At 34.8% G+C, this 24,553-nt stretch overlaps 1 protein-coding gene across 4 annotated transcripts in view; it reads right to left on the reverse strand.

Moving 5' to 3' along the window:
* Positions 1 to 24,553, reverse strand: part of LOC150110081 (uncharacterized) — a 204,044-nt gene that overhangs the window by 38,725 nt on the left and 140,766 nt on the right. For 2 of the 4 annotated variants that reach the window (XR_016548809.1, XM_090397831.1), the window contains exon 7: positions 18,174 to 18,417. Coding sequence is in view for 3 of the 4 variants with exons in the window: in XM_090397831.1 (XP_090253957.1) it covers positions 18,194 to 18,417 (224 nt within the window). In the remaining variant the exon portion in view is untranslated. Of the gene's footprint in view, positions 1 to 17,750; positions 17,843 to 18,173; positions 18,418 to 20,814; positions 21,149 to 24,553 lie in introns of those variants that run through there. The other 2 variants (XM_090397843.1, XM_090397851.1) reach the window with 2 other exon arrangements.

A 24,553-nucleotide genomic window follows, 5' to 3' on the forward strand; every position in this document is an offset into this window, starting at 1 on the left:
ATCCTAGAAAAAAAAAAATCTGTTGCAATTTTAAGCAAAAGAAGAAGGCTAAGAGTCTCTGATAAAATATCATTAGGTATAAATTTTTGATACTAAAAAATACACAATATCGGAAACACCAAGTAATGCAGTTTATAATCATTTGTTGCTTATTAAAAAAAAAAAAATCGTTCCTAAAATTGAAATGTGGTATTCAATATCCACTTAATTTTGAATATTGAAATATGACTATCCATATAAAGGTATCTTGCAAAGAAAGAAAGCAAAATGTCATATTTATTTCACTAAATGTTATTTAAATATATAAATATTTAACAAATATTTTAAATGCAAACAAACATTTGAAAATTCACGAAAAAGAATCTATATTGTCAGTAAATGAAGGAAATTTACTATTACTAAAATATATTCATTGCAAAAAATCTGTGGTCATTTCAGGATTGATTATTTATTTTCACAGATGTGAAACTTCTATTTTTGGAAAGAGACATTGTGCACAAAAAAAAACTATCAAATATCCTAGTACAGTAAAGCAAATTCCAAGTACCACAGTACATGTAAAGACAAGAGACTCAAAAGTCCTCCACCACAGTTAATCTGCTAATGGCTCTAAAATCGCTGTTAAGGGATTAACAGCGGAGGAGGGTAAATACTTGATAAAAGATAGAATGCCTTTGAAGTTTTGATCCATGAAAAATTCTGAGGTAGTCTGGCTATTTCATCCACCTCAGCTGGTAGGAGGGTTAATTAAGCTTATTCTCAAGATAATTGTGATTCTATGCCAGTATTTGATAGTACTTGCAAATTACTTGATTTGATAATTAAATGTCTTTCTTTTATGTTAATCTAATGACTTCCCTGAATTTATTCCTATTGCACTGCTCATAAAAATAGAACCAAGGTGGGAGGTAAAACATAAAGGTGGCTACGACTGCAACTGAAATTTAGTTGTTTTATGAATCAAGTACTTAACGCAATTAGCTAGGAGTTATATAATAGTGTACTATTCTGAGTGGTAATTACCCGATTTTGAGTTATTCTCTGATCTCTAAACCTGAAAAGGGATTAGCACCTGGACTTAAACAAAGGAATTAGCGCTACCCAAGGGCAATTCCTTTGTCTTCCTTATTTTGATCACTATTGTTAAATTAAATGGTGGCCTAGAATTGAAGTGCAACTGCAAGCAAGTACAAAAGGTAATCATAAACAAGTAGAAAAATATACAAAATTAAGAATAATAAAATATTACACCACTAAGGAGACCAGTATGCAGGCACTGCATAAGAAACATGCAAGACCCCTTGCAGTCAGGTCCATGCCTCACAGAACCTTGCATATCCACTTCAACATCCGTAGCCTCAATTCCAACCTTAATAGCATCCACTACTATCTGCAGTCTGCCAAACCCCACCTACTCTTTTTAACAGACTCTCAAATCTCACCTTCCCCCAGCACTATCCATCTCAACCTCCCTAACTATACACTATTTAACTCCTTTCGACCCAAGGATTCCCAGACACCACTAGCACTAAAGAACTGCAAAACTCACTCTGTGCCACATGAGAAAATGTTTTGACGGCAATGGACACTTCAGGTGCTAATGCCAATCATTGCAGAGATGTACACTGCAGATTAAAACAAGATACATCTGTGGTAGATGCGAGTTCCAATCTGTCTGGAATGTTTTCAGTCTTTCCATACAAAATGAGACAAAGAGAATACGACTGTTCTTGATTTGCATAACTCTACTGCAAATTCTAACTGTTCTACTTTTTTTGTATGTACTAAGTAATCCAAATTTTGATCATTCATGCAGTGTTTCAGCAACATATAAACTGTTTATAATCTGTTTTGTCATACTTATGTCTTTCAATGAAAATAAATTCCTTAGTCTAAGTCATTTCCATAGAAATATGTCTGCAGTCTGTTGCCGTTAGTGCATGATGTCCTCAGGCGAGGACATCATTTTTTACATATACATGACATAAATTTAGCAAAATTAATGAATACATGGTAATACTGTAAGATTAAATGGTACTGTATCATATAATCATAATTTTTTATAAATGAATATAAAAATTCATGCATGAGAGGATTATTAATTACACTATATAAATTAATTTTATTAATTATTATTAATTACACTACATAAAGAAAATGTGCCATTACGTCCCATAGTGGATGGCATTGATTCCCCCACATACAAATTAGCTAAACATTTGGCCAAAGAGCTCACACACTATACTGGCAACACACCATCACACATAAAAAACTCAGCCCACTTCAAAGCCAGCATAGAAAACCTTACACTCCAACATACTGACATAATGGTCAGCTTCGACGTCTCTTCCTTATTCACAAATGTCCCACTCAAGAAAACTTTAGAGCTTACCCAAGCTAAATTTTCCCCCGATATCTCAACCCTATTTCAGTTCACAATGAACTCAGGCTATTTTGTTTGGCAGGGAAAATTCCACAAACAAATAGAGGGGACAGCCATGGGCTCACCACCCTTGGCCAATTTTTTTATGGAGACCTTTGAGGAAAAAGCCTTAGCCTCTGCCCCACAAATACCAACCATATGGCTACGCTACGTTGATGATGTGTTCGCAATTTGGTCACATGGCTCTGAAACACTCCTCTCCTTCCTTACACACTTAAACAACCAACACGCCAGAATCAAGTTCACCCTGGAAAAAGAGGAAAACAACTGCCTCCCTTTCCTAGACACACTAGTCACCCGCCAGCCTGATGGAACTTTGGTTTTCTCAGTTTAAGGAAAACCCACCCATAGAGGCAGATACATCCACCAACAATCCCCCCCCCCCTCACAACAATATGGAGTGGTAAAAACACTACACAACAGGGCTAAACTAATCTGTTCTAACGACATAGCCCTTAACACTGAACTAAATCACATCCTCAACACTTTCTCAGCCAATGGCTACCCCCCCCCCCCCAAAATATTAAAACCTACAAACCACAGCCCCCCTTCTCCCCCCCTCCACAAAAAAGATTACTCTAAATCCATCACCATTCCCTACATCCGAGGCACCTCCTCTCCTTCCTTACACACTTAAACAACCAACACGCCAGAATCAAGTTCACCCTGGAAAAAGAGGAAAACAACTGCCTCCCTTTCCTAGACACACTAGTCACCCGCCAGCCTGATGGAACTTTGGTTTTCTCAGTTTAAGGAAAACCCACCCATAGAGGCAGATACATCCACCAACAATCCCCCCCCCCCCTCACAACAATATGGAGTGGTAAAAACACTACACAACAGGGCTAAACTAATCTGTTCTAACGACATAGCCCTTAACACTGAACTAAATCACATCCTCAACACTTTCTCAGCCAATGGCTACCCCCCCCCAAAAATATTAAAACCTACAAACCACAGCCCCCCTTCTCCCCCCCTCCACAAAAAAGATTACTCTAAATCCATCACCATTCCCTACATCCGAGGCACCTCAGAAAAAATTACCAAAATTCTAAAAAAACATGACCTCACCTCCTGTTACAGGCCTTACAGAAAATTGGCATCCCTTATCCGCTCTACCAAAGACCAACCACTTCCCCTAGACCAACCTGGTGTATACCAGGTCCCTTGCAGTTGTAAACTGTCGTACTTTGGCCAAACAGGCAGGACAGCGAATATCAGAATTTCTGAACACAAGGACTACATCCGGTTTTACAAGTATAGCCATTCTGGTCTTGCAGACCATGCTCTGGATACTCGCCACAGAATATGGTGGAAGAAAGCAACAATAATACACCGGAGCAAATATAAATTCGAAAGATTATTTATGGAATCAGCCTCTGCCATAAGAAACTCTCCAAACCTCAACAAATTTGGTTGTATGCGACTGCCCCAAATTTGGGAGGCATACATCAGCAGACCTTCAGCCCAACGGCCAAGAACGCCTACTTAGCCCTCCAGAGGGCACCATCAGGACTTCTAGGAGAACGATAGCTTCAAATCTTCATTCTTAGTTACTGTATTGTTATTGCCTTGTGTGCACCTGCCTTTTTGTAAGTTCCTTTAGAAAATGGCAATGTGACATTGCCGAAATATCGGAAATATCTATTAAAATATTATTTAATATATATTCGGATCTACGTTGTTTCAATTCCCTAAGTTATTTAGAAACTAATTACACTATATTTTTGACAAGGATGATGTGAAGCAGCATTATTTACCAGGATGAGTAGGTTTTCTGTATACTAAAAACTATAGACTGTCATTAGGTTAATGCAAAATGAGCATGTCCAGAAAAGGAAGAAACTGTTTCCTTCTACCCTAAGTATAAATTTATTTCTTGGGTTTGATGAATTAACTTTCTCAGGAAATTCATGAAGTTTGGACAAGGAAGAATTCTATCAACAAAGATAGAACAGATTTGTACAAAATAGATGGTTTAGGGAAAAAAAATGTTAAGATTATATGGAACGATTTGAATAACAATTTGTTAGAGAAAAATAGGGAAATTGAAGAAACAACAATAGGGTTTCCTACTTGTTTATAAAGTTTGTTCTGACAACAAAAGTAACCTGAGTTTGACAAATTCAAATAATTTTACAATATCAGAAGGAAAATCATAGTGTAATAATTCTTTCATATCAGCCAGCAAAATATCTGTGAAGAGTGAAACTTATGTCAAACTGATTAAAAGATATGTGGGTTGTAAAGATAATCCTGATATTTTATTCTTGAAATCTAAATTTTTAATGAAAAATAAATTTCCTGTAAAAATGCAGAGAGAGAAGATTATAAAGAAAGTTGAAGCCCACATTCAAAACAAAAATGAATGCCTCTTCCAATTTTTGAAAGTCATCCTAAGTAACACTCCTCATTCCTGAGTTTAAATTATCAGTATTTAAATTTATTTCTTTGAATTCTAATGGTTGTATATGGAGTTATCCTTCTGCAATTCATAGCATATATACTGTCATATGCTTGCAATTTAAGCATTGTTCTAATTGTTTCATCTCTTTTCAACTGTATTGACAATGGATGGGAAAACTAGCTGAAAATTCTACAAATAGTAAATAACTTTTCCTAACATAAGTGTCATTCCAATAGCTTATAATTTTATCATTACATTAATGTAATGTATACATGAATACGTTAAAATATTCTGATTACCAACAATCAAGACATCAATATAGTTACATATTACTCAAAGCAAAACATGAGAACATAGTATGGCCAGTTTTTTTAATGACATTATGCTCATTCTAACTAATACATATTTTTTATTTTTTAAGAAAATTTGATAAAGATAAAAGTAAGGAGAGAATAAATGTGGTATGAAATGAATCATTATAGGATTTATTTTCTACTCACACTTGTTTTCCTTAAGACAAAAACAAATTTAAAAATTTGATTTATCATTATAATAACAGATGAGTGTAAAAATTGACTGTTAAGCAATTTTAACTTACTAGTTAAGAGGGAGGAGGGGAACCAACAGAATATTGCAAAGAGAAAATTGATTATTCAGCTAAACACAAATATTAAAAAATAGAGCCCTTTGATAATCCCACTTTAATAACTGATTCGTTAAAATCCTTCATATACATATAAAAGTCTAACCATACTTAGGATCAAGTACTAAGTGAACAATGATATTTTTACTAAATATAAAACTAAAATAAAAATGTATTCATAACTTATTTCTGCAACAAATTTTTTTTGAGATTGGAAAGTACATAAGGGTATCTGTAGACTGTGATACTGCTTACCGTGATTTTTCTTTTGGAGTGCAACAAAAACTGCTTGTGAATTTCCAAGTCATACAAATTTATTTTACAATTCAAATGAGGAAAATGCCACTTAATCGCAATCACAAGTTTGTATTTGGGAGTAAAGTAGCGAACTCATAAAATTTAATGAATTCAGCCATGAAGATACTTTATGCACAAATTCTGTTTGCTTATTTTAGAAAAAATATGGAAGAAAGCAAGAAACTATATAATCATCAATTTTTTATATTAATAAAAAAATTGTACTGCTACATAGTGAAAGTTCATTCCAAACATCTCAAATATTATATCAGGTTTCTCACACAGTGTTCATGAAAATATTAAAAATCAAGCTCTCTCTTCTCTTCTTTCCAAACACTTAGTCAAAAACAGCTGCATATTGAATTAATAAGAATAAAACAATAGATCATGAACTAGTATCACTAACACAACCTATTAAAAGTGAATATATTAATATTCAAGAATGCATAGTTAACTTGAGATGAGTTAATTCGTTCCAACTAGGCAGTTACTACTAAGTTCTTATCTATAATGAAAGATTAGCAAGAGGTTTTCAGATTGACTGATGCAATCAGAATTGAAGCCAAAGCAAATCTGACTAAAAAACCAAACAAATAATATGGCAATCTGAAAAAATCATAGAGAACTAACTAATGAAGACATGTTGAGCTATTACAATCAACTTTCAATAGAGCAAATCTGTGGGGACCAAAAGCATAGTTTGTTATAGGGATAGGGAAATGTACGCTAGAGTGAATCTCCTTTAGAAGAGCATTGATGCTGTTTTGGTTAGGAAATTTTGCTAGTTTGTTAGAGTGAGATCACAAGAATGTTGTTTACCATAATGAGAACTGGCACATCTTGTACATTCCTAAGAGGTTACATGCCAGAAATTATAATATGTAAAAGTAGAAGATTTCCTTTATTAATGATTTTCTTTCTTTGCATCAAAGCTCAAATATGAATGTGGTTGTAAAAAGGAAATCTTTATTAGAGAGAAAGCTGATAATGCAGAGATTAATCCTACTAGGAAGGACGGCAGCAACTTGGAGGAGCAAAAGTAGTCTGAAGAAAATTCTGCCAATATTTCTGAAGCAGTTGGATTTTGAAAGACAAAACTGATATAAAACAGGACAGTTTAATGGAATTGTTTTCTAATGATGTAAACAGTATGAAATACTGCAGCAGCTTACAGCGATTCAAAGGGTATGGGGGGGGGATGAAAATATATTAAGTAGAATTGACCATAATAGTTGTTTGGATAAGTTTCTCTAATATAAAGGGTAAGGATTTAATCTATTAATAAGGAAAATAAAAGAAATTCTAATGTATTCATTATCTGGGAGAACAGACTTAAAATTGGATTAATTAAGAAATTGGAGGATTTTTTCAGTGCTCATTTTGGCTACAATCAATAATAAGGCCAATTTCATAAATATAATGCCTAGATTTGAGAGTGAAGAATGTATGCTCAGAGTAATGCTATCAAATCGTTATTAAGCAGATTGCCGAGTCTTCAATGTATAGGATTGATTTACATTAGTGATATGAGTTGGTTTCATAAAGAAAGCATATATTTGAGTGCTGATAATTCCAGTGAACTGGATAAGGCCATAACTATTATTATTATTATACAGGTACCTCACACTATCTACACAATATGATATGTCTCCTTGAACTCACTGAGGAAAATCCCATGTTCTGCCAAGAATACCAGCCAGAAACATTGCAAAAACTCTGGGGATATTCTGGGAATGAGTTGGAGTGATTATTCACCAACATCGAGACATACAGAAACTTATAAGTGAAGTGGATCCCCAATGTTTGAATGCCAACCAAAAGAGAGAACAAGTGCTGTCATCTCAAGGATTATGAATCATTTTGAGAAATCAGGTGCAAATTTTTTGGCTTGTATTGTGACTGTTGATGAAACATAGCTTCATCAACATTCAAACAACAGTCAGTGAAGTTCTGAACCCAAAAGTCAGCAGGGAAAATTCTTGCCATTGTTTTTTGAGATATTGATGGTGTAATCCTTACCAAGTACCTAAAAAAAAGTTGTAACTGTTACAACAGCAGCAGCAGTTTACTCAATGAGCTATGAGAAGGAACTGAAGGAAAAACACTGTGGGAAACTGAGCAGAGGTGTGTTGCTTTTTACAGGACAACACATCTGCTCACCAAACCCAACAGACTCTGTGTGTTGAGGCTTAAGTGCTGTGAAGAATTCATGTTGGATGTTTAATGGAATATTATCAGCACTGAGAAAGGATTAAAACTAATTTTAATACTTCCAATATTTCGTCTTCATCACAGAGACATCTTCAGGGATTCCAAAAAACTTTTTGTAACACACACACACACACAAATACAATACAGCAGTGAGTGAAACTAAAGTCCTATCTAGGTGGTGTGCCCTCTATGGGCATTTGCAGGTGGCCAAGAATGTAAAGAGGGATCTCTGATAATTAATGTTTCCCAAATTTTGGGAAGTTAAATGCAACTGTATTTGTTTAAATTAGGTTGATTCCTGAGTGCAGATGTAGATTCAAAGAACAGTCTTTCTTTTTTGAATTTACTACGATGGAGCATGGTTTTTTTTTCAGGAGATCCTGTGGGTTGTATCCAAAACATGGTCTCCAAGGCCAGATTGACTATAATCATGATTGCAGATGTATGACTTGTGTTCTTCTAACCGGATGATTGCTGATCTGCCTGTCTGTCCGAAGTAAGCAAATTTACAGGCACAAGGTACTCTATATACTCCAGGCACTGAGAGAGGAGGGAGCTGATCTTTGGGTGGAACGGATAAGGATAGCAAGTTTATGGTGGGGCTTAAAAGCTGTATGGAGGTTGTACTTTTTTAATGATCTGGCTATTTTTTTGGATGTACCATGAATGTAAGGTATGGAGATAGCATTTCTGAAGAGATGGTCAGGGAATGGGGAAGGACTTGATTATTTTTTTAAATCTGTAGTCACTGTAGCCATTGGAAAGGAAGGTGTCATGTATGTGTTTGAATTGGGTTGAAAGGGCAGTTTCACTGGAACAAAGATTGTGGGCTCTATTGCTGAGAGGTGTGGTGGTGGGAGAGTTTGTGAATGTATCTGCCTGTATGAGTAGGTTTTCTATATATACAGCGAAAGAAAGGTTACCATTAGGAAGGCGTGTTACTAAGGTGTTGTTAAGTTGGAGTGAAACAAAATATTAAAGAAAATTACGTTTCACTCGGACTTAACATAGGTGTGGTGGTGGTGGGAGAGTTTGTGAATGTATCTGCCTGTACGAGTAGGTTTTCTATATATACAGAGAAAGAAAGGTTACCATTAGGAAGGCGTGTTACTAAGGTGTTGTTAAGTTGGAGTGAAACAAAATATTAAAGAAAATTACGTTTCACTCGGACTTAACATAGGTGTGGTGGTGGTGGTGGGAGAGTTTGTGAATGTATCTGCCTGTATGAGTAGGTTTTCTATATATACAGAGAAAGAAAGGTTACCATTAGGAAGGCGTGTTACTAAGGTGTTGTTAAGTTGGAGTGAAACAAAATATTAAAGAAAATTACGTTTCACTCGGACTTAACATAGTTCCCACTCTATTGGAGCAAATAATGATTTTCTCAGAAATGAATAAGCAATTGTATAGCAATCTTTTAGTTTTATGTCTTTTATCTTATATTGTATTGTGAAATTTTATTATGTATGGCTGCTTAGTCTCAAATACTATGTAAGTACCTGACAATTGCTGGGAGAGAAATAATATTCAAAAATCCGAAATAGCCGACTTCAGAAACACATAATACAGTGTACAGGCATATCCGTTAGAAAGCACGGTGCCTTCCCCCTGCCTCTTCCACCGCTATGCTCCGTAAGTTACGAGAGGATTCCGCGTGCGGTGCTAAGTGCCGTGAAGAATGATGACGTAGATGTCGATGACAAAAGAAAAAAGAAGTGGCCCAGCGGTTAAAAGTGCATGTAATGCTGGAGACAAGGCTTTTTAGACGTTTTCCTGCTGCTGTATTTCTGTGCCCTCGTAGGTCCGGCTGGTGTGGAGTCTCCACATGGTTTTTCTTTGCTCAAGGAAATATCAAAAGAATGACCAGGAAGCTTGCCAGTCGGAACTAGCCCAGCAGACTATAATTGTGGAAGACTACAGAAACATCCAACTATGAAGTACAGAAGGAATTCATAGTGAACATCCAGAAAATGTGTGAAGTAAAGTAGTTGTAGAAGGTAGATATCCGACGAGACAGCGAAGCAGCCAAAGTAACATACCAGAAATTGGTAAGGTGCAAGATTTTATTTCTTCTATCTAATGGAAATGATTAGGAAGATTTTATTGTAATGTGCTACGAGAGACTTTCAGGACTTTTATGTGGCAGATAGAATCTAGAAATTACTGCTAAAATTGAAAGAGATACAGAAAGTTGTTTCATGAATTAACCTTGAAAGAGAGATTTACTAGAGTTCTTAATTGAGTCTGTTATATATATATATTGAATAGGATTGACAGAGAAAATTAAGAATAGAATTTGATTCATATTGAGAATGGAATTGATTAACTAGAGTAGCACAACGAGACTAAGTGTATTAAATGTTATTAAATATGTTTCTCAGATTGAAATTTATAGAAAGGATAGAGTAATTGTATGAAAGAGTGCATAATTCTCTACCTAGCTTTGATTGTTTGATTTATTTCAGTATTATAACGTGTATCATATGTAATTTTCTTGAAATTAAATGTTTTGTTTAAATATTAATGTTGTATTGCCTGAACTTAGAACCTACTGCACTTGCTCATAAAATTTAGCGAACCTAAAAAGGCAGGAGAATAGATAACATTGGGTCATGACTGCAAGTTGGAAAATTATAGTTGACAAGAGTGAATGCTGACTGTGTTCTAATTCCTTGGTCATACATGTTTAGTATAATCTAGGATTCAGGGTGGTGCAGCGAAAATAAATAAATTTCTCTGAATTTGAATAAGGAGTTAGAACCAGTGCTGAGACAAAGAAATAGGCATCCACAATTTGCATTTTCTTTGTCTCACAAACCGACAGCTTCACTCTTGTCAGGGATTTAGCCTGAGTTAAGTGAGATAGAAGTTTAAAGTAAATGGTATTAAATAAGAAATAAGAAAAGAATAAATAGGAATTACTGAGAGAAAGGTAAAATAAAGTGATATATCTATATAAGAGATAAAAGAGGGCTCAAAACACAGGAGAGTCGACACAACAGTGTCTAGGAAGGGGAAACTATTGTTATTTTCCTTTTCCATCATAAACTGGATTCTTGGATGTAGACTATTGAGGTGACTGAGGAAGGAATCTAATATGTCTGGGCCATGAGGCCAAATAGAGAACACATCGTCTACATATCTTAGCCAGATAGAAGGTTTAAGAGGGGAAGAGTCTATGGCTCGTTTTTCAAAATTTATGTAAAAATTGGCAAGAGGGGGGGTGAGGGGGGGGGAACCCATGGCAGTTCCCTCTATCTGTTTGTAGATTTTGTTCTTCCAAGAAAAATAACCAGAGTTGATGGCAAAGGAAAAGAGCTCTAAGATATCAGAAGGAAAAACGTTTTTTAAGAGTGTTTAGGTGTCAATTAGGGGAATATTGGTAAACAATGAGATGATGTCAAAGCTAACCAATATGTTTGTATTATTTTAAGTAATATTTTCAATTAAGTTTTTAAAGTAGGTAGAGTTTTTTTACATAAGATGTGGTAAGACCAGTGAGGGGGATCAAAGAGTTAGCTAGCTGTTTTGACAATTTGTAGCAAGGTGCATTGGTAGCATTTCTTAGGGGGGAAAATTAAGTTTGTGGATTTTAGTGTTAGATAAACAGTATATATGGGGGAGGACAAGAACCAAATGGTTTGAGTTTTTTTTTGTAATGTCAGGAGGACACTTTTTTAAGTAGGTGTTTTAATTTTTTAATTTGAGATTTTGTGGGATCATGTTCAAGTGGTATGTAGGTAGTGTGATCACAGAGAATAATATCCATTTTCCGATTATATTCTGAGGCGTTAAGAGTGACTGTGGCATTACCCTTATCAGCTCTGGTAATGACAATACTTTTTTCTTTCCGTAATTTTCTGAGGGCAGAGAGTTGCCTGGAAGATAAATTAATTTTTGGAGGTGACGACTGGGAGAGGATGTAAGCTACGTCAAGTCTGATGTTATTGGCTGTTTCTGGAGTTAAGTGACAGATTCTGTGTTCGATGTTGTACATAATATCCAATACCGGAACTTCTTTAGGTGCGATGGCAAAATTTAGACGATAGGTTGACTTTTAGAAGAAAGAGAATGGACCAAAGTTAAGAATTGAGTATAGCGGAGAGCTCTGATTGTAACGAGCCAATGGTGGCATTTGTCGTAGAGAGGCTGGTGCGAGTTGCGGCAATCTACTCGCGTAATAGTGCCAGACTGGCACGTTTTTAAATCCAACACAGTCAGGAATAACTGTGGAGTCCCGACATGTTTTTAAAAAGGCCAGCTGATTTAATTGCCTTGATGAGCATAGTTTTGACTTACCGTATTGTTTTGCTTTGTGTGCTATTTCTTCACCATGAATGATCAGGATCTGTGTTAAACCTCCAACATGAAACCCAACAGACTATACACAACTTGGGTTTGCAATCCTCTGAGAAAAAAAGTATTTTTTTCTTAGAGGATTGCAACCCAAGTTGCAAATGATGCAGCAGCGTTGTAACAAGTACATAACACTTCGTGGAGAATATGTAGAATGATGTGTAAGTTACATGGTTCTACCTCAATTCTTTCATTGATTATCACAACTTTTCAACACACCCTTGGCCAAGCCAGTCACAAATTATGACTTTCAACCTGGATCATATTGATTTCTTGTTGATGTTTTGTAGAATAAAACAGACATCCAAAAGCTAATAATTAACTAAATTTATTTAGCTAATTAAATTACTCCGCCAATATTTTGCCTTGATCACCTCACTTTACAGGCACAAAGAGATATATTGATGTGCATGCAGCCATACTAGTAGGCAGGCAAACACATTGATTATAACAGTGAGCTTTTACAGTTCTAAATGGTGTCTTCTATAGGTGAACTGATCTGCATTTGCTGATGGTCTCCCAGAATTTTGGAGATAATGTAGTTAAATTTGTTCAAGTTTGGGGAATGTCATAGTTCTGATTTTAATCTGTTTCTGTAAAGGAAGAAGAGTTTCTTCCATTGGATCTGGTGATCTGTACCCAAGGCATGGTCTTTCACCCCAGGATGACTAGTGTAGATGAAAAATTTTGTGTGTTCAGAGAGATGTTAGCAGTTCTTCCTGTTTGTGATTCAAATCAGGGACTATTTCTGAAACCAGCACTACAACATTCCCCAAACTTAAATTTGGCTGCATCACATACCCCCCCCCCCCAATTTGGGAGACTATTTTGAGACCATCAACAAGTGCAAATCGCTGCACTTATAGAGAACATCAGTTAGGACTGTAGGAGCTCGCTGTTACAATCAGTCTGTGTCTACCTGCATAGACAGGTGCTCAATATATCTTTGTGTCCAAGAAGTTTAACATTTTTAATTATTGGGTTTGAGGATTGTAGCAGTATATCTGTCTTCTCCCAATATTTTACTCTACTCACAAAAGGGTTGCAAGCCATAGAACATAAGTACTGCATTTTTTTGGTATTTTAATTTATTTTTTACATAAATCTAAAACCATGTTCTAGAGACCAAATATGGAGCTTCTTTCCATATTTGAATGATTTCCTTCTTCCTAGACTATCATAGGTTAGTCCTAAGTAAAGTAAGTCTCTGTCTCTCTCTCAGTACTATTCTAGATGAATGTAACAGTTTTCTCAGCAGTCCATTTGTGGCTATGCCTTCCTCATGATGCACCACTAGCATTTTTGGAGGTCTTGGTATTTCCTTGCTGCAATGATTAGTGCCTAGATTATGTGTGTCCAGATTACAGAAATTTTTTTCTGTAATCTGGACACTAATAATGTTGTACCACTAATGTTATATCATTTAGTAGATGGAGCTATATTATAAGAATTTAAACACATTCCGTCTCTGTATCAATGGATTGAAGATGGAACTCGCTTCCTGCCTAGTTCTGTAGACTCATACAACTCAGAGAAAAAGCGATGAACTGCAAAACAGGCTGTCAGAGTATCATAATGCAGTAGTGAGGGTTAGAGAGAATAGTGTGAAAACAAAGTTGGATAGCAGCAGTAGAAATCCACTATAGGACTAATATTAAATTGGGGAAGCCTGACCTTATAATAAAGAGAGGTGATAAGTAAGTCATTATAGATGTACAAGTAGGGTGGTGGGTGACCACTCACTATCCCTCATCATGAGAAAGCTGCCTACTATGCTGAAAACCAAGACTTGGAATAGCTACTCAGGAAGAACACCACATCATACCAAAATTTAAAGGTGTATGGCGTCAGAAGTTATATGGACTCTCACGGGCTGATTTCAAAATACTCTGTTTGCATGCCTTGCAGGGTACACTGGCAGCATGGAGGACTTACCAGAGAATGACTTCTCAAATTCTAAGGTTCAGAGTTGAAAAGCAACTCCAAACAACAGGTATTGTTGGGGCTAGGCTGCTGCTGCTTCTTCTTCTGGTCCTACTTGTGTGACCATAATGTAGCACTGTTTCAGTGCAAAGTTAGAAAATAAAAATAAATCTGCATTAATTGCTGAATGGCTGATATTATTAATTATCATTGTTTACAGTATTTTAAATATCTGTTAATTGCTAACTAATAAAGCAGCTAACTGTTGATAAGACGTATAATTTTCATTGTCGTGATTAACAAATTTTGCATGGCAATTATAATATGTGCAGTTCATATGAAAATAATGATTTGGTATGAAATTTCATAATATGGTTAATTGCTTTTATTGTATACATGTACAAAAACAAGAAAAAAAAATGTCAGCGAGACATCACGAATATAAGAAAGGGCAAAAATTCCTATTCAAGGTTGAGAATTTAAGAATATGATTATGCTTTTTAGTTGTTGCCACAATGGTGTGTCACCATATAGCTTAATTGTTGGTATTAGGGGATGATTTTTCCCCTGGTACTCTGGTTCCCCTCCTCCATAAAATACAAAATGTAAAAAGTTAAAAAATAATAATAAATAAACAAGAGTTAATGCAACAGTCATCCTTGAAGGAATAAAGTCCCCTGCTGAAATACAGAAAAAATAATACAGTCACTTGATAACAAAGACAGTAAATCATTTACAATACATCTTAATTCTTGTTGAGAGGCTTATACGCTGGTTAAACATGATAACTAATATTTAAGGAATTGACAGCGTATACTAGAAATATAGATTAAATAAACTTTAATATATACTTTCCGATATTTCGGCGAACGTCACGTTGCCATCTTCTTGGGAACTTACTACATAGACACGTGCACACAAGTACTAATAACAGCAAATGAGACTGAAGCTAGGAAGCTAGCGTTTCCTAAAGTCCTGATGGTACCCCCTGGCGGGCTATATTGGTAGTTCTTGGCCTTTGGGCTGAAGTTCTTCTGATAAAAGTTTCCCAAATTTGGGGCAGTTTCATGCATCCAAATTTGTTGAGGTTTGGCATGTTCCTAAGGGCCGAGGTTGATTCCATGAATAGTCTTTCATACTTGAACTTGCTGCGGTGTATTACTGTGGCTTTCATTCTGTGGCGAGTATCCCGAGCGTGGTCTGCAAGCCCAGAGTGGCTGTACTGGTGAAATCGGATGTAATCCTTGTGTTCTGAGATTCTGATATTTGCTGTCCTGCCTGTTTGGCCAAAGTAGGATAGTTTACAGCTGCAAGGGACCTGGTATACACCAGGTAGGTCTAGGGGAAGTGGTTGGTCTTTGGTGGAGCGGATAAGGGATGCCAGTTTTCTATGTGGTCTGTAACAAGTGGTCAAGTCATGTTTTTTTAGGATTTTATTGATCATATATAAAAATCAATAAAATCCTAAAAAAACATGACTTGACCACTTGTTACAGACCACATAGAAAACTGGCATCCCTTATCCGCTCCACCAAAGACCAACCACTTCCCCTAGACCTACTTGGTGTATACCAGGTCCCTTGCAGCTGTAAACTATCCTATTTTGGCCAAACAGGCAGGACAGCAAATATCAGAATCTCAGAACACAAGGATTACATCCGATTTCACCAGTACAGCCACTCTGGGCTTGCAGACCACGCTCTGGATACTCGCCACAGAATAAGATGGAAGAAAGCCAAAGTAATACACCGCAGCAAGTTCAAGTATGAAAGACTATTCATGGAATCAGCCTTGGCCCTTAGGAACATGCCAAACCTCAACAAATTTGGATGCATGAAACTGCCCCAAATTTGGGAAACTTTTATCAGAAGAACTTCAGCCCAAAGGCCAAGAACTACCAATATAGCCCGCCAGGGCGCACCATCAGGACTTTAGGAAACGCTAGCTTCCTAGCTTCAATCTCATTTGCTGTTATTAGTACTTGTGTGCACGTGTCTATGTAGTAAGTTCCCAAGAAGATGGCAACGTGACGTTTGCCGAAATATCGGAAAGTATATATTAAAGTTTATTTAATCTATATTTCTAGTATACGCTGTCAATTCCTTAAATATTAGTTATCAATACATCTTAATGTTTAACATATAAGAGATAGAGACACTAATCCATGTTTAATATATTCACCATTAATAATTTATAATTTCTTGAAATGTACTTTGAAGGGTATATAAACCACTGTGACAGTGTAGTACAAGATTTCAATTTTCAATGAATGATCCTCTTCCAAATTCAATGATTATTGCCATGATGTGAAACTCAGCAATCTGGAATGTCTTCCAAAGTAATGGTCTCACATTGATGTGAGATCATTACTCTATTTATTGTGATTGAGACCATCAATCTTAATTGTGATCAAGACAATCAATCAATTAAAGGTATACACCAGAAAATAATGAGTATATGAAACTATTCCATGGCAGGAATGCCCAAATGATAGACATTAGTACACATCCAGACTGCCAATTTTTTTTTCCAAGAACTGCAGGCAATTTCTGCTAACTCAGTAATTAATCTAACATGTTAGGCTCAATAGCTTGTCATGGCCTCTAATCTGGCTTCATAAGAACCTAATTAACCCTATGATAAAGCAGCTAATGCCATCTGCAAAGTCTGCATGTCTGATAATTGTATGTTCTTCTGGCTGTTTTATGGATGAAAAATCCAATTTTCCAGGAGGGATAACCCTGGTATTGCCATATGAAATCAGCTAACTCACCGTCAGTTGAAGAGCCATGGAATAATCTATATTTCTAAGCATTTTAGTTTTACTACATATTTGCAAGTCTCATTATTTCAGCATGTGACCTTGAAAGCATTTGGCCAATTTAAGTATTCAGTAAATGGAATTTTCTTCAAGTCACATGAAATTTGAGTCATGTGTTATGAACATGAGATCTTTCTTGAAATAATACTCATCTGCTACAAATTTAGTTTCATAATTTCGCAAAACATTTGATAGAAGTGCTTCTTTTTTTTTTTCATTAATACTTAAATCTACAATGCAATTTAAATATTGTCACTAAATATTCAATAAAAATCAAATAAAATGTGAGTTGAAATATAACCATGATCAGATGTTTTACTTTATTATCAGTTTTGGCTAATGAGGATCCACAGCACAGCAAATTAATTTGTTTTCTTTGTATTGGAAATGAACTGAGGACCCTTGTAACAGGATATGTCATTATAAATATCAGACTTATTTTGCAATGTAACAGTAATATGGAATATAAGTAAAATTAGACTTCAAAAGCACCTACACTGATATGCTTCATTAATGAAGTGGAAAGCTGAAAACTGTCATATTATGTAATATAACGCATATATATAAAGAGAGCTAATAAAAATCATGGGCATAAAAAACAGCAAAACTGGCAATGATTATAGTCCTCTTGGATACTATTCTAACTATCCCCTCAAGGTGATATTTTGATTATCTGCATTGCGGTAAAGATTCCTTCAATTCCATTTTAACAGCATCACGCCTATCCAAAATGTGGAAAGACTGAAAAATAACATTAATGTTCATGTTGTACAAATATAGCATAAATGTTTTTTTTGTTTGTTTTTAAAATCTGTTTATTTAAGAGTAGATATCTTTCTTTGATCCTAAGTATAGTTAGCTTTTTGTGCATATGTGATGATTTTCAGTATACCTATGAATTAATAGATCCTCTTAATAAAACTAAATATAAACAAAACAAACAAATAAACAAAAAAAAAGCTAATATTATAAACTTTCACAACAAGGCAACAATGAACAGATGCAAAAATGATTATATGCATCACAATGAAACAGTAATTATCCATATAACAAATAATTTAAGATAATATACCTGTCTCACATTTATGGCATTTACAAGATGATACAACATCCTTGGTCCTCAGTTACAGGTACAGAAGGCAATACTTCAGGAGGTGGTTCAGGATAAAATCCATCCAAATATACTCTGATAATATATATATAATATTCTTCCTTATCAGATACATTATAAGTAAAACTGGCTTCAATGCCATTATAAGCTTCTCCACCACTATAAAGTCTCATTGCTGCTGTTTCAGCACTCAAAACCCTTGCACCTAGTGATGAAAAGAATTCAAAGTTATCAGTATTATTGCTATTTACAAAGAAACTTCTATATATGACATCTAACAAGAAATAACCAGATTTATTCATTTGTGATGTAGTAATCATAGGTGAGGCAACACCACCACTGTAATATTTCCATTTGAATCAGTCTGTTTCGCAATTACAGCATTATATTTATTTGTCAAAAACAGAGGAAAGAAATCTGTCTAAAAAAAATTTCCTACAAGTCAAGTGGTGTTGGGTCTTCTAATATGATCCAAAGAAGCAGTATACCAAAAAAAAATAAATAAATAAACAAATAATGGAAAAACCATGTCACTCTGTCTCATTATTATTTTTTTTAATCAAATGAATCATCTGTTGTAAATCTGTCTCCAGTAAGCAGATAATCAAGCAGTCTAAGCTTAGAATGTTTGCCACTGCATCTGACACAATGACCAAATCTTCAGATGAAGAAAGCTTTTGGATATGATAATGATAAATAGTTGTATGATATATGACTATTTCAGGACAATTTTTGCTGGCCAAATGAGTACCCTGGTGAGTATAGTGGTTACTAGAGTAACCACTATACTCACCAGGCTGTACCTTAAACACTATCAGGTAAAAAAAAAAAAAAAAAAAAAAAAAAAAACATTCAATGTATCTAATTTTTTGAATCCACTGAAGACATTCACCACAACATAATGGGGTGGTAATGAGAGAATGATCAGAAAATGGATACAGCAGACACTGGTATTAGCATAAAAATTAATTTTTAAAAAAATTAATCTGGCAATTTATTATCAGACATCATATACAATACACTCCGTTTGTGAAAATGCTCATCTCACAGCAAGATTTTGAAGCAAAACATACTTCCAGTGTTTCTCTAAGAAGTGATCCAGGGAAGCAAAGACCATGCATTTTGTGTCTTGTTTAAATTGTAAAATTTAAATCAGAAATAAATTAGATCAAAATTGCTCTGCATTGTGTGTAGAACAGAGATGTTTAAACTCTGTACTATGAATCTCTTTGGCAGCCAGTGAAGCTATGGCCCTCTCTGTAGAATGCTTTTAAATACATAAAGTAAAATACATAGGATTACAAAGGATATTTACTAAGTATGCTGAAATACAGTCATCAAAATATCATAAAACACAAATGTGCATCTTATTAACAAATTAAATAAAAAGACAATACATTTAAAATACAGGAAAGTTAAATTTTATTTTTTAAAGACATCAGTGTAAAGGCTACTGATGCTTAGCTTGCTTGAATAACATTAAACTGTGGGGTGATCTTTTGCCAAGGCAACATCCATGTCATGTTGGACATCCAAGTGAATTCAATTTTGTTTTGATGGTTATAAGTGTTGAAAATCCTAAATTGCAAAGATGCATTGTTGTAAATGGAATTAAAGCATTCAGAAGAACACTTTACAACATGAGGACAGGATTCGCTCAAGGATCACCAGAAGTCTGATGCTTTTTGATTTACATTCTAACTGTAGTAAGTTTTTATCATAAGATCAATGACTACCTTTGGCCAGGTCTTTGATTCAGTTTATATAAGAAAGAAAAGGGTTGTAAATCCCATGGTTCAACTTTAATGCCACCAAGATAAAAACTTTAGAAATAGTTCTGAAGTATTTCCAGGTGCTTGCTGATTTCTCTTTTCAAAGAAATAGACAGAATTTTGTATCTGACTCCATCTTGGTAAAGCATCTCCCTCCAGCAATAAGAATGTCAGTGTCTACTGTTACTTCAATATCACCAGCTAAGCAAAGAAAGTTTGTAATTTTGCAGTAGCATCCATCCAACTTCAGGACTGTGAATTGAAAGATTTAACTCATTCATATGGTTAAAAATATTTGCATGTAAGCCACCCAATGGATTTCTTTCTCTTTCAGAAAGAGAAAACTTCTGCCCTCAGTTTGAACAAGTGCTTCAAGACTTGTCTGCTTGAAAGTCAGTGGAACTTCTGTGTGGTAGAACAGCACTTCAATAATATTCTGTTCCCATTTCTTGACAAAATTTTTTTAAAATGCAATGATTCAGAGACCTTCTGATAAGGTTGATAACTTTTATGACTGTTGACAAAAACTTCTTTTAGGGATGTTGGAAGAGTTTTGGCACCAATGCACATCTATGTAAAAAGCAATGGGTAGCAATATGAGGAACTTCCTTTTTCACTAAAGTAGCAAAATCAGATGTATTTATTCATCTTATTAAAATTAGATGTATGTAATTCCTTGATGATCTGCTTCAAACACTTAAATATCAACTATTGTAGAACATATTACTTCATTTGACAAGGGAGCTACTTTGTTTTTTTTTCTCTTTCCCAGTACACAACCCTGCTGAAACATTTCCAGTGTACATAGCTTTACTAAAGTCTTTCCAAAAGTATGGGGTTTCTTTTGTTTGGCAATCCAGTAAGCAACTTTATAGGATACTTCAAGAAAGGGTATTCGTGAGATGGCAAATCCAATTTTGGAAGTGTCCCAGATTTTTTTTTTTTGTTTTTTTTGTTTAATTGAGCTTTCTTTGCATGGCCAAAACTGGCATAATTTTCAGGACGGACAAACATGAGGTGCTCTTTCAGTTTTGTTGGCTTCATACTTCTGTTTGCATGAATTTTTCCACAAAAAACATCCCATCACATTCATGAATACATTGCAAGTGAAACCACATAATACATATTCTTCATCATACTTCCTTTTCTTCAACTTAAATGGGTCTGCAAAAAAATATGAAATATAGCTAAAATAAAATATTTGATTCAAATGACATGTTTTGAAACTATTTTTGGATGATTATTTGTATGTTAATTCAGTGTAAGATATTAAAGAAATTTGCATGACAAGTAAGTAAAAACAAGGCAGATTTTACAATTTATCCAAAGTTTTAACACTTCAATGGCTCTATTTTGAATTATTAAAATTTGTAAGGATTTGTTTTTGAATCCCCAGCTGTGTGCATGCAGGGGGGGGGGATAAAACACCAACAATTACTTTAAGTTACAATAAAGGGAACTACACTGAATTTGGCAATTGTAGTGCTTTCTTATTTAAGTCTGGCCTCTGAATGTAAGGGAAGGAGAAAGCAGGTAATAAAAAATCACCTGATACTTTAAGTTGCAATAAAAAGAATATATATACTAAATTTGGTGATTGATATCCCCTTTTTGCTTAAATAAAGCTTGAAAGAGTTTAGTTTGATTCTGGGGAATAGGAAGATGCCCATGTTTTAACTCTTATATGTTTTTATTTATTTATTAACTAATGATTTGTTATTCAGTATTTTTGAATTTACAGAAGACCTTAATAAACAACTGAAATCGAGACACCTGATCATTCCAAGATTATATGGTATGCCTAAAGTGACAGACATCCCTCTATATTCAATAGTTGATGGCAGAATCTCTCCAACATATCTTCTCTCTCTAAAGCACTTATCTAACCTCCTCAAACCTCGTCATAATAATCCATACTTGAAAAACTCAATGCATTTTGTAGATAAACTTTCAAATATTCAAATTCCCCCATCCGATTATATTAGCTAGTTTAGATGTAGTTTTATTTGCCAACATTTCTGTTGAAGAATCAATATTTCCTCCTGACATCACATGTCTCTTTTAACATTGTTTAAAATCTTCATTCTTCACTTGGAAAGGAAAATTTCACTATTAAATATATGGTCTTGCTATGCGCTGATCTCTAATGCATCCAATCACCAACTTATACATGAAAAAAATCTGAAGAATTAGCTATAGCACAGGTAACCTTAATCTACATGTATAGCGGAGATATGTTGATGACATCTTTACCATTTGTATATTTTGTAAAATTTTGTATATTTTCTAAATAACTGACATCCAAAAATAAAATTCACATAAGTAGAAAAGACCAGAAAATTACCATTCATAGACATCCTTGTCAACAAAAACATCACTGTAGGATTATTCATTAGAAGTCTATAGGAAACACACACAGACAGGTGCCTATAAGCAAGTCCATTCCATCATCCTCAGCAAAAATTAGCTATAATCAAAACCTTGAAAAATAGAGCTTTCAATTTGCTATAAAACTGATGAAACAAAACAAGAACTTCAAATCCTAATCAGTCCTCCAAAATGGCTACTCAAAAAAAGTACTAAAGAAACTTATTTTCTGACAAACCATCCCAGGGACAACACAGAAATTACAAAGGCATGGTATTCATACCATACATTGGCAATGCATCAAGAGAAATAGCCAAAATATTAATAGTAGTCAACATCAGAATAACCTTTAAACCATTCGACACCTCAAGAAACTTTCTAAGCGCTTCTAAAGACCATGTTCCATTTTATAAACATCTGGGTGTATACAAGATTCTGTCTTGTGGAAAGATGTACGTAGGTCAAACTGGGAGAAGTTTTGAAATCCACAACAACGACATATAGGCAATGTTGAAAACAAGAAGGAAGAAAAAAAGCAGACTCGTAGCAATCATCCTTAAAGAACATCACACAGTCATTTGAAAAGCATCCTCCATGCCCTACATAGAAGAGAATTACTGAAAAGGCACACTAATCCTTTATGACATTTGGACATTTTCAATACTATGTGTAACACTGTAGACCTGTCACATACAGAGGTTACACAACAATGTAGAGACCACACACACACATAACATGCCTAATAATATTGAAATTGAAAGTTTTTTCATTTGGTTATACTAAAAATTAAAGATGTCAAGCAATTATATTATTGTTTTCATCCTTTGTGTCTTGTGGAAAGATGTACGTAGGTCAAACTGGGAGAAGTTTTGAAATCCACAACAACGACATATAGGCAATGTTGAAAACAAGAAGGAAGAAAAAAAGCAGACTCGTAGCAATCATCCTTAAAGAACATCACACAGTCATTTGGAAAGCATCCTCCATGCCCTACATAGAAGAGAATTACTGAAAAGGCACACTAATCCTTTATGACATTTGGACATTTTCAATACTATGTGTAACACTGTAGACCTGTCACATACAGAGGTTACACAACAATGTAGAGACCACACACACACATAACATGCCTAATAATATTGAAATTGAAAGTTTTTTCATTTGGTTATACTAAAAATTAAAGATGTCAAGCAATTATATTATTGTTTTCATCCTTTGTTGAAATGTAAGCAAATAAAATTTGCACGTGAAGTTACTTCATGACTGGGTTACTTCTATATATAGAAGCTAATGACTTCACTTCAATTGCCTTAGTATCTCATAATGCAATGCACATATCCTTACAGAGATGTATAATGCTATGCATTATGGGAAGGGCCATTACCCAGACCAGTTTTGACCTTTGTTGAGGTCTCATCAGTGGGAGCCAGACATATACAAGTAATCCAGTCATGAAGTCACTTCGCACACAAACTTTGTTTGCTTACACTTGGATAAAGGATGAAACTAAGAATTTCTCGGCATCTTTAATTTAATATATAATCAAGTGAAAAAACTTTCAACGTTTATCTCTAATCCAGAGTATTTTAGAAATAAAGTGTGACACCTTTTGGCTACTTGTATATGGAAATATGACTTTTTATTATTATTCTTATTATGTGACACCTCCAGGGAGTCCAAAGACTCATCGAGGGAGAGTGTGCCAACAGCATCGAACAATTGATCCCTTCCAACTACTAACCGCGCTCAAACTTGCTTAACATTTTTCGTAAGCCATTAATAGCTGAGGCTCTACCAATGGACCAAACTTTGCTGGCATCTGCATTACTTTATCCTAGATATCACTTCTGGTTCCCAATGATGAGGTTCAATAAAGGACCATGGAGGCTTCCACCATATTTTCCACTGATAGTTTCAACCAAATTCCAGAACCTCTGTTCAAATTAAAATACGCTACCTAGAACTGGGATATGTGGTTAAAATTAAAACAAGCAGTAAAACAGAATATGATTGAATGAGGAAAGGAACAGGCTTTCCTCAAAAGAAAAAAGCTGAAAGACCCATATAAAGAGAGAAGCTGGTTCATAGCAAAACAACGCAATGGTATTGAATGTAGCATCATTAGAAATACGAACATAGAAATAGAAGTGGAAAGGCAGAAAGAAACAACTAAAAGAAATTTTATTTTAAAATAAGAATACA

This window comes from Typopeltis vanoorti, chromosome 1, assembly GCF_054136105.1.
Source record: "Typopeltis vanoorti isolate ZY-2024b chromosome 1, IOZ_Tvanoo_1.0, whole genome shotgun sequence".
In the NCBI taxonomy this organism is placed as follows: Eukaryota; Metazoa; Arthropoda; class Arachnida; order Uropygi; family Thelyphonidae; genus Typopeltis; species Typopeltis vanoorti.